At 30.7% G+C, this 12,370-nt stretch overlaps 1 protein-coding gene across 3 annotated transcripts in view; it reads right to left on the reverse strand.

The window, feature by feature from the left end:
• LOC106679836 (protein regulator of cytokinesis 1) overlaps positions 1-9,450 on the reverse strand; it is a 17,161-nt gene extending 7,711 nt beyond the window's left edge. For all 3 annotated transcript variants that reach the window (XR_001343032.2, XM_014419203.3, XM_014419201.3), the window contains exons 1-9: positions 9,292-9,450; positions 9,017-9,161; positions 7,433-7,531; positions 7,201-7,347; positions 6,999-7,118; positions 6,392-6,547; positions 4,805-4,969; positions 2,511-2,734; positions 88-235 (exon numbers count right to left, since the gene is read on the reverse strand). Coding sequence is in view for 2 of the 3 variants with exons in the window: in XM_014419203.3 (XP_014274689.1) it covers positions 88-235; positions 2,511-2,734; positions 4,805-4,969; positions 6,392-6,547; positions 6,999-7,118; positions 7,201-7,347; positions 7,433-7,531; positions 9,017-9,161; positions 9,292-9,320 (1,233 nt within the window). In the remaining variant the exon portion in view is untranslated. The remainder of the gene's footprint in view (positions 1-87; positions 236-2,510; positions 2,735-4,804; positions 4,970-6,391; positions 6,548-6,998; positions 7,119-7,200; positions 7,348-7,432; positions 7,532-9,016; positions 9,162-9,291) is intronic.
• Between the last annotated feature and the right edge of the window lie 2,920 nt (positions 9,451-12,370).

Below are 12,370 nucleotides of genomic sequence, written 5' to 3' on the forward strand. Positions count from 1 at the left end.
ATATCTCTAAATCATCCACTATAATCAACAAATGTGACAAAGATACACCTTAAGGAAGAAAAGGTTTATCATAAACTAATTTTTTACCACTTCTAAGGCCTTCCTTTCCTTCTCTTCCTTCAACAGTTGGCCTCCTCTGTTATTGAAAAGTCTAGTTTTGTCTTGTGCAATGAAATCTAAATGAAGCATCCTCTCCCATAGCTCATTCCTTTTTTCAGCAAGTTCGAAGATATGCCTTTAAAAAAATTAATTAGAAAAAATTATTTAAATAAATTTGAAGATTAAAAAAAAGAAAACTATTAAACTAAAATTCTAATTATTTTTTTTTTGGAATTAACTTCTTAATTTAGTTGTTAGTAATAGTTGAGTTTCTGTTAAAAAGTCTGCTAAATGGAGAATGAGGTCATACAACAGACCAGTTGAGCTCAACACCTGTTGTCTATATTCGTTTTGATAAGTTAGTTGCACATAGTTTGTGTTTGGTTAGTGTTATTTTTCTTTTAGACATTTTTAAACTCTAATAAAGCAATGAATTAAAATAATAGAAAAAAAGGAGAGGAAATGAGGAACAAGTGAAGCAAAGAAAATATGATGTGAAGAAGCTGTTGGATAGTTTATCATCTCTTAAAGGTCGCAAGGACACAAAACAAGTTGCCAAGAAAATCTGCTAGGAGTTTCCGTATATTTAATTTATGACTTTATAACATGAACTTTAAATTTTACTTTTCACAATCCTGTATTTATAACATTTGGCATGTTAAAAAATTTAATACATGATGAATACTCCTTGTAAAAAAAATAGACACAATTACTTAATTGTGAATTATTTTGTAAGTTATTATAATTAAATTTTTTATCATAAGTAAATACGAGGGTTGTTTGAAAAGTGCTCAGAATGTACTAGAAAGAAGTGTTTTACTTCGGTAAAACTGCTTTTATTTTTCAACATAGTTTCCAGTAAACTAATGCATTTGGTCCAGTGATATTCCAATGCCTTGATCCCATCTCGAAAATGAGATTCCTCCAGGCCTGTAAATAGCTCTCCAATTCGGCTGTCAGTTCTTCCGTTGTAGGAAATCTCCGTCCACCTAGGAAAATTTTCTGCTTGGGGAAGAGATGAAGTCTGATGGTGCCAAATCAGGTGAATAAGGTAGATGTGGCAACAATCCATACCTCAGTTCATGAAGTTTTGCCATGGCAATAGCACTTGTGTGTAGGTGGGTGTTGTCCTGATGAAAGATGACTTTTTACCTTGACAAACCAGGCCTTTTTTGTGTATCTTTTCCAGTAGTTGATCTAGGAGGTTTACGTAGTATTTCCCCGTAATTGTTTGGCTAGTAAGAAGATAATCTATCAGCAGAATGCCTTTTGCATTCCAGAAAACTGAGGCCATGACCTTTCCGGCTGAACGTATTGCCTTTGCTTTCTTTGGTGGTGGTGACTCAGCATGTTTCCACCGTTTTGTCTCTGGGGTATAGTAGTGGACCCAAGTTTCATCTGTAGTCACAAACCGGTACAAAAAATCTTGTTGGTTGCGCTGAAAACGGGTCAGATTTTGTTCGGACATTTTCAATCTGGTGTGTTTATGGTCTTATGTCAAGAGTCGCAGCACCCATCTTGCGGATATTTTTTTCATTCCCAACTCTTCGGTTAAAATGTGATATACCCAATCAGATGACATCCCTACAGCTTCAGCAATCTCACGCACTTTTAGTCGACAATCCTTCATGACCTTTTTATGCACTTTTGTGATAAATTCTGGGGTTGTAGCACTTTAGCCGTCCACTACGCGGATCATCATCTAAGCTCTCCTGATCAAATTTAAACTCGCCGGTCCACTGGGCAACAATTGAATATGTAGGAGCAGAATCCCCAAGTGTGTTCTGAAAGTCAGCATGAATTTCCTTTCCTATCATACCTTTCTTTACTAAGTACTTAATCACTGCTCGAATCTCAGTTATTTCCGTTGTCATAAATCACTACGCATAAAACAACAACAAAGAGTCGTCACTACCACTCATGCCACGTGTTCACTCACAAAGGATGTGTGATTATTGTGAGGGAACCTCATTGCTCTAGCACTGATATCTAGCGGTGATTCCAAGAACTTTTTAAACCACCCTCATATTTTAAAATAAATAAAAAATTTAATTTAATGTAAGTATGCATGGACAAACATTAATGATGAACTTGATACATAGCAAAGATTACTTACTATGTTAACTCAATTTGCTAAAAACTTAAAATTAAATGTTTTTAAACTCCTAAATGTAATTAACTTCCCTCAAGTTTTGTCTATGTAGCAAACATTTACTTAGAATGCAAATACGTTTTATAGAATTTACTGTTCTAAATGTTTATACAATATAGTGTTAGAAATAAAATTATAATTATAATTAATTATATAATTTATAACTAACAATAGTTAAACATCAATGAACGTAGGTACTAGCCTGTCCTCTTAACCCCGAAAATTCTTGTAAAATATAATAAATTGAAATTTTACTAACTGATTTTGAAGATAGAAAAACTCCAATCTTTGTATTTCAAGTTCATGGAGGTCCAATACATCTTCAGAATAATGGTCGGTGGTGAAAGGTTTAAACTCTTGTCGCTGTTCTTCAGAATAAGTCAATTTATCCCAGAGTTCTCTAATCTGTTCTCTAGCTGACTCTATTACTTGACGCATGTTTTCACGTTTCAGGCGTTCACAACGATCTATTTCACATTCAATCTACAAAAAACAAATATTATACAATCAAATTTTGTATCAAATGTTTAAGATTCATAGAAAATATTATATATTTTAATTTTTCATATGAAAAACAAGTCATTTTTTAAGATTAAATAAGTATCAGAGATAATTTTTCAGGGTTAAAGAAATATCAAAGTCAATTTTCAAGGATTAAAGAAGTAGGAGAAACCAGGATTGTTTAGCAGATATTGCTTTCCTATTGTTTTCTAAATCTAAAAGTAAATTTGAATTTTGCTACTGAAATCCTCATTTTTTAATTTATTTATTACATGAACTATTATTTAGAAAAGGTGAACTGTGCCCCCAAAAATATTTTCCCGAAGATCCTCAACGATCTCGACTCTTTAACCTAGGTATAGGTAACCTAGGCACAGCTGAAGAAAGATGGTGATTAGTTGGCAAAGTAAATTATAGTCCATGAAAAAAAATATTTTTTTTAAATAATTATAAAAAGGTACAATAAATCAGGTTTACTTTGAACATTATTAAATAATTAAAAATAGAGTGAGTAATGCTATAAACATTTGTTACAGTTCTACATGTACAAAAAACAAAAATAATGTTAGTCGACTTTTAATTTGTACAAAAGGTTCGAATATATGCAATATTTTGTTCCTTTACTCCTGAAAACCACCCTCAACTTCCAGCTATCTTCAGAATTTATGGAACTTAATCATTTTAGTTACAATAATTGTAGCTTTTAATGTTAAGGTTAAAAATCTTGAATGCATAACGACTAAGCTTGTACTTAACCAATATCAATTTACCTATCTGATTTTCAGAATTTAAACGCCTATCTGCACTATTTCTACAACTTTCCTCTTTAGATGGGGTTGTATCTAATCCTGAACAAAATTATTCCGACAAGTAATGATATTCCTGATAATCGTAATGAATACATCTTAAATCAGAGTAAACGGTTTAGAATACTACTATTATTTGTTTTCAAGTTTTTTTAGTTAAGTAATCTACATATTTGTCAGTATTATGATTTGTGGGTCCTTCTCATTTAAGGTAGCCCTCAAATATGTCCTGATTAGAGAATAAATCAGTTGTGATACAATGAAACAATACGCTAAAATAGGTAAATTATCATTAATATCCAAATTTTTAAAGTTCGATAATTATTTTGGGGTTTTATTCACTTAAAAATGAAATCAATGGAATTATAGTGCAATTTCTCAAATTGGTCCAAGATACATCATAATAGCAAGGTATTGGCTTCTTCAAAGATGTCTTTTGGGACATTGCTGCTGATAGCTATAACACCTGGGCCTTTCATCACTCGGAAGTCCGCCAGTATGTATAAATCTGAAAAGAACAGCAGTGACCCTCACAAGGCACACATTTTGAAGACAATGTGAGAGTTCCTTTATATAAAGATGTGCCTTCAGAGATTATAATTGTGTAACGACTTGTGTTCCACACTTCTCAATGGTTGGTATGAGATTTAAACAATAACGTCAAATATTCTAGGCAAAATAAGAAGAAGAAGAAGAAAAACTTCTGTTGTAGTTGTAAATTTAGGTACATCCATTTTTTTGTTTTTTGCTAGCATATATCTTGGAAGCAATTAGTGTTTTCCGGAAAAACACTCCACATAAAATTGAAGCAAATGAAATTTCCTACATTTTATGTGGTACACTGGTTCTCTGCAATTAATTTATAAAAATTGCAATTAAGCTATAAAAATTTCACAAAAAGTGGAACAAATTAGATTTATGGCTTATCAAATCACATTTCCTTCATGATACTTGTCTACTGATTAGAGTCAAATATTTAATATAATATAATTGTATTATTTTTTATATAATTTACACACATAATTAAATTATGTAATAGAATAGGAAGGATACAAAAACAAAAAATAAACAATGGATGGGATAAAGAGAATAGTAGGGTTCAACACACAATTGTTGGAAAAAACTTGGGATTAATTGACAAAAATGAAATATGTATTAAATAAAACTAAAAAATTAAATTAAATAATAATTAAATTTTTTTTTACGATATTTAGTTTAAATTAAAAATCAAAGTAAAACTACTTACCGCTTTCATGTTACTCCCAGATATTGATGGATATTGGAATAGAAATTCTTCTCTATAAGCTGAATCAATTTTCAAGCGGTCCCAAAGCTTGACCAATTTTTCTAATAAATCTTCACGTTTCTGAATTGTCTGTTCATGTATCTTTTCTAACATAATTTTCAAACTCTGGAAACAAAAAATCACAATAGAAAACTAAGTTTACGTAATGTATTTATTAGATAAAAAATATGGACAAAATTAATGCTATAATAATAAAATATGATAATTTAAATTTATATTTCAATGCAAAGCACATTACATGACTGATGTAATGTACCAGAGTAGATAAATATTTTACATGGATATTTTTCAATACATATGCTTTTTCCAAACTAAACGACCTCATTAGCACTATAAAATTTTAATTGAATTTTTAAGAGCCTTGTTAGTTTTACGAACTGGATGGGTTTTAGTCACATTCCTTATCAGCTTGTTTTTACATTTGAAATGATGATAATTTCAAACACCAATTCAATCACTTTAGCTAAATTACATCAAAAGTTCTGATACCTATGAGCCATCTCAGGAGCATTAAGCCTGAACAACTGCTGTACAAATATTTTTTTAAAAATAATTTGTACTTAAGAACTGAATCAATCCAACAAATTTCAAAAATAAATCATGGTTGCACGTAATAGAAATTTATTTTTAGAACACTATCTTACAATACTTCAAAACCATTAAATGATCATTCCAGAAATTGTTATTATCAATGAGGAAAGTTCAGAAGCTAAACATAATTTTGAATATGAAGAACTCACTAATTTTTATTAAATATAGTTCGGTAGTTTTAGACAACAAACATATAAATGAATATATATACTTTTTTTTATTGTTCGCACTATTACAACTATGAAGTAACAGTTACACATCCTAAAGATTCATAAAAAAAATGTTTATTACCTTGAGAGAACAAGGGACTCTTGGAAAAATGTAATGAGAACATAGAACTACATTAAAGTCAAAGTTTCTTAAAATGATAATAAGATTGGTCTGATAAAAGACCTTTAAAGGGGCCTCTACATGCTGGCCAAGCCATGGCCAACTCAGACATGCGTGAGCAGGTGGATGGGTGGCTTGTACTAGTTGGCCTAGCTCGTTGCCGATCTGCCGAGTCGGTATTTTGGACACAGATCAAAGGGGTTCGTGAGAGCGCTCGTGTAGCATCTCCACCATTGTTCTCTGTTTAGTTGCAACTGAGAGCTGTTAGGAGGTTAAAGGTCTTTGTTGTTACTGTTTATAATAAGTTTTATATTTAATCTTATTTATTTATATTTAATTTCCTTTTTTTGTAATAAAAATAATATAATCCAATGGCTGAAACCACTTGTACGTCCGCCATGCTTGCCTCTCTGGATGGTCCGCTCTTTGTTTACCGAGCATTTGTACAAGCCTCTGATTCGTGACGAGCGGCCAACATGTGGATCCGTCTTGACGTGGATGGTCCGCTCTTTGTTTACCGAGCGGCCAACATGTGGATCCGCCTTAACACAGGACTCATATTTAAGGAAAAATACATTAATGATAATATGTTAAGAGAAAAATTACCTCCAATTTCTTCATATTTTGAGTAGTTGGTTGATAAGATTCTTCAGTATTCATGTGGACATCTTTCTCAAACAATGTAGCTGGTTCACGTTCCAGGATCTTAGATAAATTGATGATGACAGAGCGGGCATCAGTATAAATCCTTAGACGATTAATCTAAGTGAACATCATTAAATTAATTAATCACAAACTTTAAATATTAGTGTAAGATTCTAAATAATTAATTTTGTATTGGACATACATTTAAATTTTTTTACTATGATTAATTAATTCACAGGAAATCAGAAATCACAGTAACGAAAAAAAAAAGATAAGTAATTGGTAAAGCATTCCTACTACCAAAAAAAAAATTCAGTAAAATTAAAACTAATCAACCAACATTTTAAAACATATATAAATCATAAAGGTTTTATAAACATAGAAATGTCCACATAAACATTAAACAAGATGTGTAGAAACCATTCTGATAGAACAATATAAAAATTGATCCAAGGAACAAATCTAGATTGTATTATATTATCTTTGGTTTTTAATAAATTCTAAAATCTTCTGCGCCAATAGTGAATCAGTACCAAGATGCCGCAGAGATAAGTACAAAACGACTAACCTTATCTTCATTAAGCTCAAGTATTCTCAATTCCAATGCATCAAGTTGGTCTTCTGTAGGTACAGGATTGGGTAATGGATCCTGAGGTGAACATCCAAGAGATAAGCAGAGTTCTTGTTCCTGCAAAGTTAATTAATTTAAGTTAAAAGCGCTATTCATGAATTTTTCTTCAAATTAATCAGCACAATACAAATATGCATACCTCACTTAACAATTTCTTCAACCTTTCCAATCTTTCATCTTTTTCTTTCACAAATCGGGCCATAGACTTTTTGATGTCATTCAAAAACTCACTATAAGGTTCTTTAACGTACATTTTTGCAATATTTGTACTGGATATACCAAGCCCCTTTAAATAAGAAAATTATATGGGTAAGTTAATCATATAATCGCAGTTAAATATATTCTTAACGAATGACTAAGCGATACTGTACCTTTTGTAATTCATAGAACTCTTGCAACTCGTGTTCTATTTCGTTTAACATAGTAACTCTTTTTTCTTCTTCGATGTCAGAAATTTCATCATAATATCCCTGAAGGAAAAAAAAAAAAATTAGCAAATTCTACATGAATAGGTTGAAAAATTGAAATCAACATTTAGAATTCAATGAAATACTAGAGTTAATCAGAAAAAAATTAAAAATAATTAACAATGAGAAACCCTGAGATAAATGGATGAGGAATTCTTAGAAAGAAGAAGAAATAATAGACAATAATACATAAATCATGAAATTGAAACTCTAAATACATGAATATGATTTTGATAAAAAAAACACACTTGAAGGAAACACTAATAACTGATGCTGAAAGTAAAGTCAATAAATGCAATAAAAATAAGATAGTAAATGTAGATTTAAATCATGACTTAAATGAAGATTAGGTTAAAAAAGTGGAAACAATACCAGGGAAAAAATCTTAAATGCTTCTAACAACCCCAAAAAGTTTTAATTTTTATGAAGTATTTTATGTAAATAATAATGAAATATATAACACATATTTCAACAATGAAAACCTCAATATACAGCATTTATGAGAAAGTAGTAATGAATAAATATTTATTGTTGATCAATCTAAACCAATCAACATAACAAAAAATCATATACTTACTAGGAAAAGTAGAAAAGAAATTAGATTTAAAAATTATGGGCAAAAACACATGCTTTACTAAAGCAACCTACCTTCGAAATGATTACTGTTTACCACACAATTGAAAGTAAACATTTTTATATAGCTATTAAAAATAAAACTCAAACTAAACTAATACTACATATTTAACACAGGAATATGCCTAGGATGTTACAGCAACATTTTTTTTTTTTAAATTAACCGACCAGAAGTGCTACTTCATAGAATTACTTAATTTGGCCTCCAAATGGCTTTAACACTTATGACTTATGATTTTAACTTATCCATATCTATGTAAAATCAATCAATCATTCATTAATTCTGCTAGGTGTTATCTTTATATACATAGTATACCTTAGCACATTATGGCTTAAATCCTAAATTAAAAAAATAAATCCCCTAAAACAGATTGTAAATCCAAAAACGCCCTATCCCATTCCATAGTAAAGAGCTTTTTTATCTTTTGTTGAACTGAATTCAAAACAGGTGCGAAGTTGATATCTGTTTTTACATCTCCAGAAATATTTAAATGACACTTTTTATAGCAACTGAAAAATGAGAAAGTTGGAATTGGATGGAAGGAGGCTGGTTCATAGTTCACAAGCCAAAAATTTGTTTTACTGAACAAGTTGAGACCTGCAGATCGATGACAACCTATCTATACAGGAATGATACCAATTGGCACAACATTACAAATGATTAATTGATATCTGTGAATAAAACAATTAGGAGAGGTTTATCTACTCAACAGAGTAAGTCAATCTGTGTACAAATCAAGAAAAATAAGAAACAGATAGAAATATAAACAAAATGTAAAAGTAACTATAACTAATAGCATATATAATTTTTAAGACATTGTGAAAAATTAAAATGAGATAAAAAAAGTAATGTACCTTAACATAACCAACTAATTTTTCAATACGTCTGCATTTTTCCTCTTCTGTTATGTTATACATAGCTTTCCACTTTGACAGCAAATCATTTATTAAAGATAATGTCATTTTCCGTATTTCCTCACTTACATGGTCAGCAACATGACTAGAAAATTATTTAAAAAATTGAAATGACAATATTAAAAATAGGTAAACGACGAAGTGAAAATATGACATTTCCTAAAAACGTCAAGCAAAACTGATGTATTTTTTTTATAATAACTAAATATATTTACCCAGGAATATCACTAATCACATCACTCATTTTTGTTTCTTAACTGAAACTTAAACCCGAAAAAACCGTTACGAAGAATACTAATGGCGGCATTGACATGTACGTTGCACTCAAAAATTCACAGCCTTTGAGAGTATAAACATTTCAATTTACAGGTGTCTTAATTCAATGACGTTTGTACAGATTATATGAAAGTAATTAATGTATCACATTTATTTCCTTTATTGCGATAATTCTTGTCAATATATTTTATTTATTTGTAATATCAACTAGACTTTTAATGTCTTAACAAGAAACTCCTACACTGTCAGTTGCAACCAGTTCTGTTAATTCACGTATTTTTACTCGAATTTCGGGTAATTTTCTCTTTTAGAGAGTAATTATCAGGGATTGGGGATTTCGGGTAAAATGGCTTTATGTCACATGTATATTGCTAGTTTAGTGTCTCACTTGTCCTTAATTTTTTTTGTTTAGTTAATCATTAGATACTTTTTCTATTACTAAAAAAGTTATAATTTTTGCTCAGATTATGAACTTTACAACATAGATCACCTTTTTAGGTCCATGGCATATTTATTTTAGGGATCCAGGATAGATTTATTTTTGAGACCTGGGATCAATATTGTTTTTGGGCCTTGGGTGGATTTGTTTTAGGACATTACTCCTACTACTAACGATCACTCCAGACCCAGTGCGACCTGACTTTTCGTGACAGTGAATGCTGTCATGACTGTAGCTATCAAATAGTAATAACATGGTAATGGAAGTGGCCAACACTTTTGCCGTAAAAACGAAAAGTGTACAATAGTTTCCTGCCAAGGCGTATACATGTGATAGTTAACGTGACAGTTTCTACACTAACATTATATCACGCCAAACCTAGCATGACAGTATAATCATGACTGTAGAAATCATACAGTTACAACGATTTTCCAAGAGCGGGTAACAACAGGAATCCCCTCTGGAAAATTTTTGATAATTAGGTTGCTTAAAACTGCATTGTGAGAAACTTTAATTGCGTATTTGCCACATAAATTTTTCAGCTTATGCTAAAATATCAGTTAAGGGAACAATAAAGCAGTTTTTAGACCTAAAGCTAGTACCGTTGTCAAGTAACTACAGTCTACAGAATACGTCAAATACAAAATATAATCAATATTTTCTTTCAGATGCGCTACAATTCAAGAAAAGTAGTGATACATATAGTTTGGCAAGTAAGAGGCTTATCTTCTATGCACAACACTAACTGCAAGATGTATATATGGAATATTCTAACGTATAAAGGCACTACTATTAAACTGGTTTACAGGGCTAAGTTTTACAGTCGTTACAACCTGTGCTGCCGATTCTCACGACTAAAAAAAAATACCCGCTCAGGACCTTGAAAATAACCGTTTTACCGTAAAAATACCCACTCCTGGAGAATCAGTGACATCATTATAACTGCAACTGTCATTATTATACAGTGGCACTAGCTCTGGTGTGATAGTACAAGTAATGATAGTGAAGCAACTGTCATGTTAACTATCACATGTATACCCTTTGACAGTGAACTATCATACAGTTTCAATTATTGCATCAATAGATGCACTAACCAAGTTATATTTTCATTGTAAACCATACAAAATTTAAAGAAAAGTCACTAAATAAATAAGAGCATAAACATTATTCAATGGTAAAATTAAAGAAAATTTTAAATTATTAGTGTAAAGAAAAAAAAATTCAAAATTTACAGGCTGTTATTGAACGAATAGTAAAATTTAGGAATATTATTGTTATTCATTAAATCAAGAATCTACATTTTTCTTGGACTATCCAACGATTTTTTTGTGTAGGCACGTTTAGGTTCATAATAGTTTTTATACGCAGATCTTTAAGAATATTAGGCTTTACTTTTTTAAAGTTACTCTCTAAATATGAGTTTTTATAATACCACGACACAGTTTCTCTTTTTTAATTAACATAATTTCCTGTATTTTGCTTATTTTAACTACTCCATGTTTCTGGAAGATGTTCTACTTTTGGCTGCTGAAAATTTTTTTAGGTCGAAGAAATCTTCTTGCGTCATTTTAACAACTTCATAAATAAGAGCATTTGTTTTTTGGTCGCACGAATGATGAAAAAAAAGTTGTTTCCTGTTGTTGAGCACAGTTATCTCTGTAAAAAATGAAATCAATCCTTTAATTTGTTTCATTTACTTTGTTTTCCATGAATCTTAGCACTCTACAAATCTAATTTACTCTACGTTCCGATACGTACGTGGCAAGTTACGTCGGTTGATTTCACCTTGAAAATCGTAAAGCTCGAAACAAGTTCAAGTGACAGTTTACAAAACAAAAAACTGCTTCCAACTTGTTGCAAAACAAGAAAACGATTCGTACTAACCTTCAAAATAAGAGAACAACTAACCTTATAGCATTGTTCAAGAAAGATCAAGTACAGTTTAACAGCACGTCCAAAATGTACGCATGTTTTCTGAGTCAGTTGCCTGAGTTGGCTTGCGTCAATCCTTTGTACTTGAATAATACTAAGCGAAATTTATTTTAAGTATTAAGGACCAACATGCAGTGAAATCAGTAAAAGTGGAGAATAATAGTGGGTCTATCTAGTTTCCGCCATGCTGACGTACGCCTGGAGCATTGTTGTTGAGTCATTTAAAATAAGTTTTCTTAGTGAATCATTAGTAACGGAGATTAGTATCATAAATACAGTCTATTTAAAATTTTAATTTTATACCACATACGAAAATGAACGCTTTGAACAGCATGTCGTCAGATAAAGAACGTAACCGCGGAAAGAACTTAAAAAACTTTATTGGTATCAAAGTTACAAAATATGCACTACTACTACTACACTATTACTACGAATAATAAAGTAACAACTCTAATGACTGAATGAACTCCTTAGCTCTATATAAGCTATCTATAATTTCTACTATAGATGGGCTTATCATTTTTTAATTTTATAGTATGTTTTAATAGTTTAGTTGATTTAAGTGGATCATTTTCATCCTTCACCATCGTAGGATATTTAGTTAAAAGTTTAACTAATTTATTTAAATTATCGGCTGCGATATGCTC

The sequence above is a fragment of the Halyomorpha halys genome, unplaced genomic scaffold (genome assembly GCF_000696795.3).
Source record: "Halyomorpha halys isolate HHAL.00 unplaced genomic scaffold, Hhal_1.1 Scaffold223.1, whole genome shotgun sequence".
Taxonomy (NCBI): domain Eukaryota; kingdom Metazoa; phylum Arthropoda; class Insecta; order Hemiptera; family Pentatomidae; genus Halyomorpha; species Halyomorpha halys.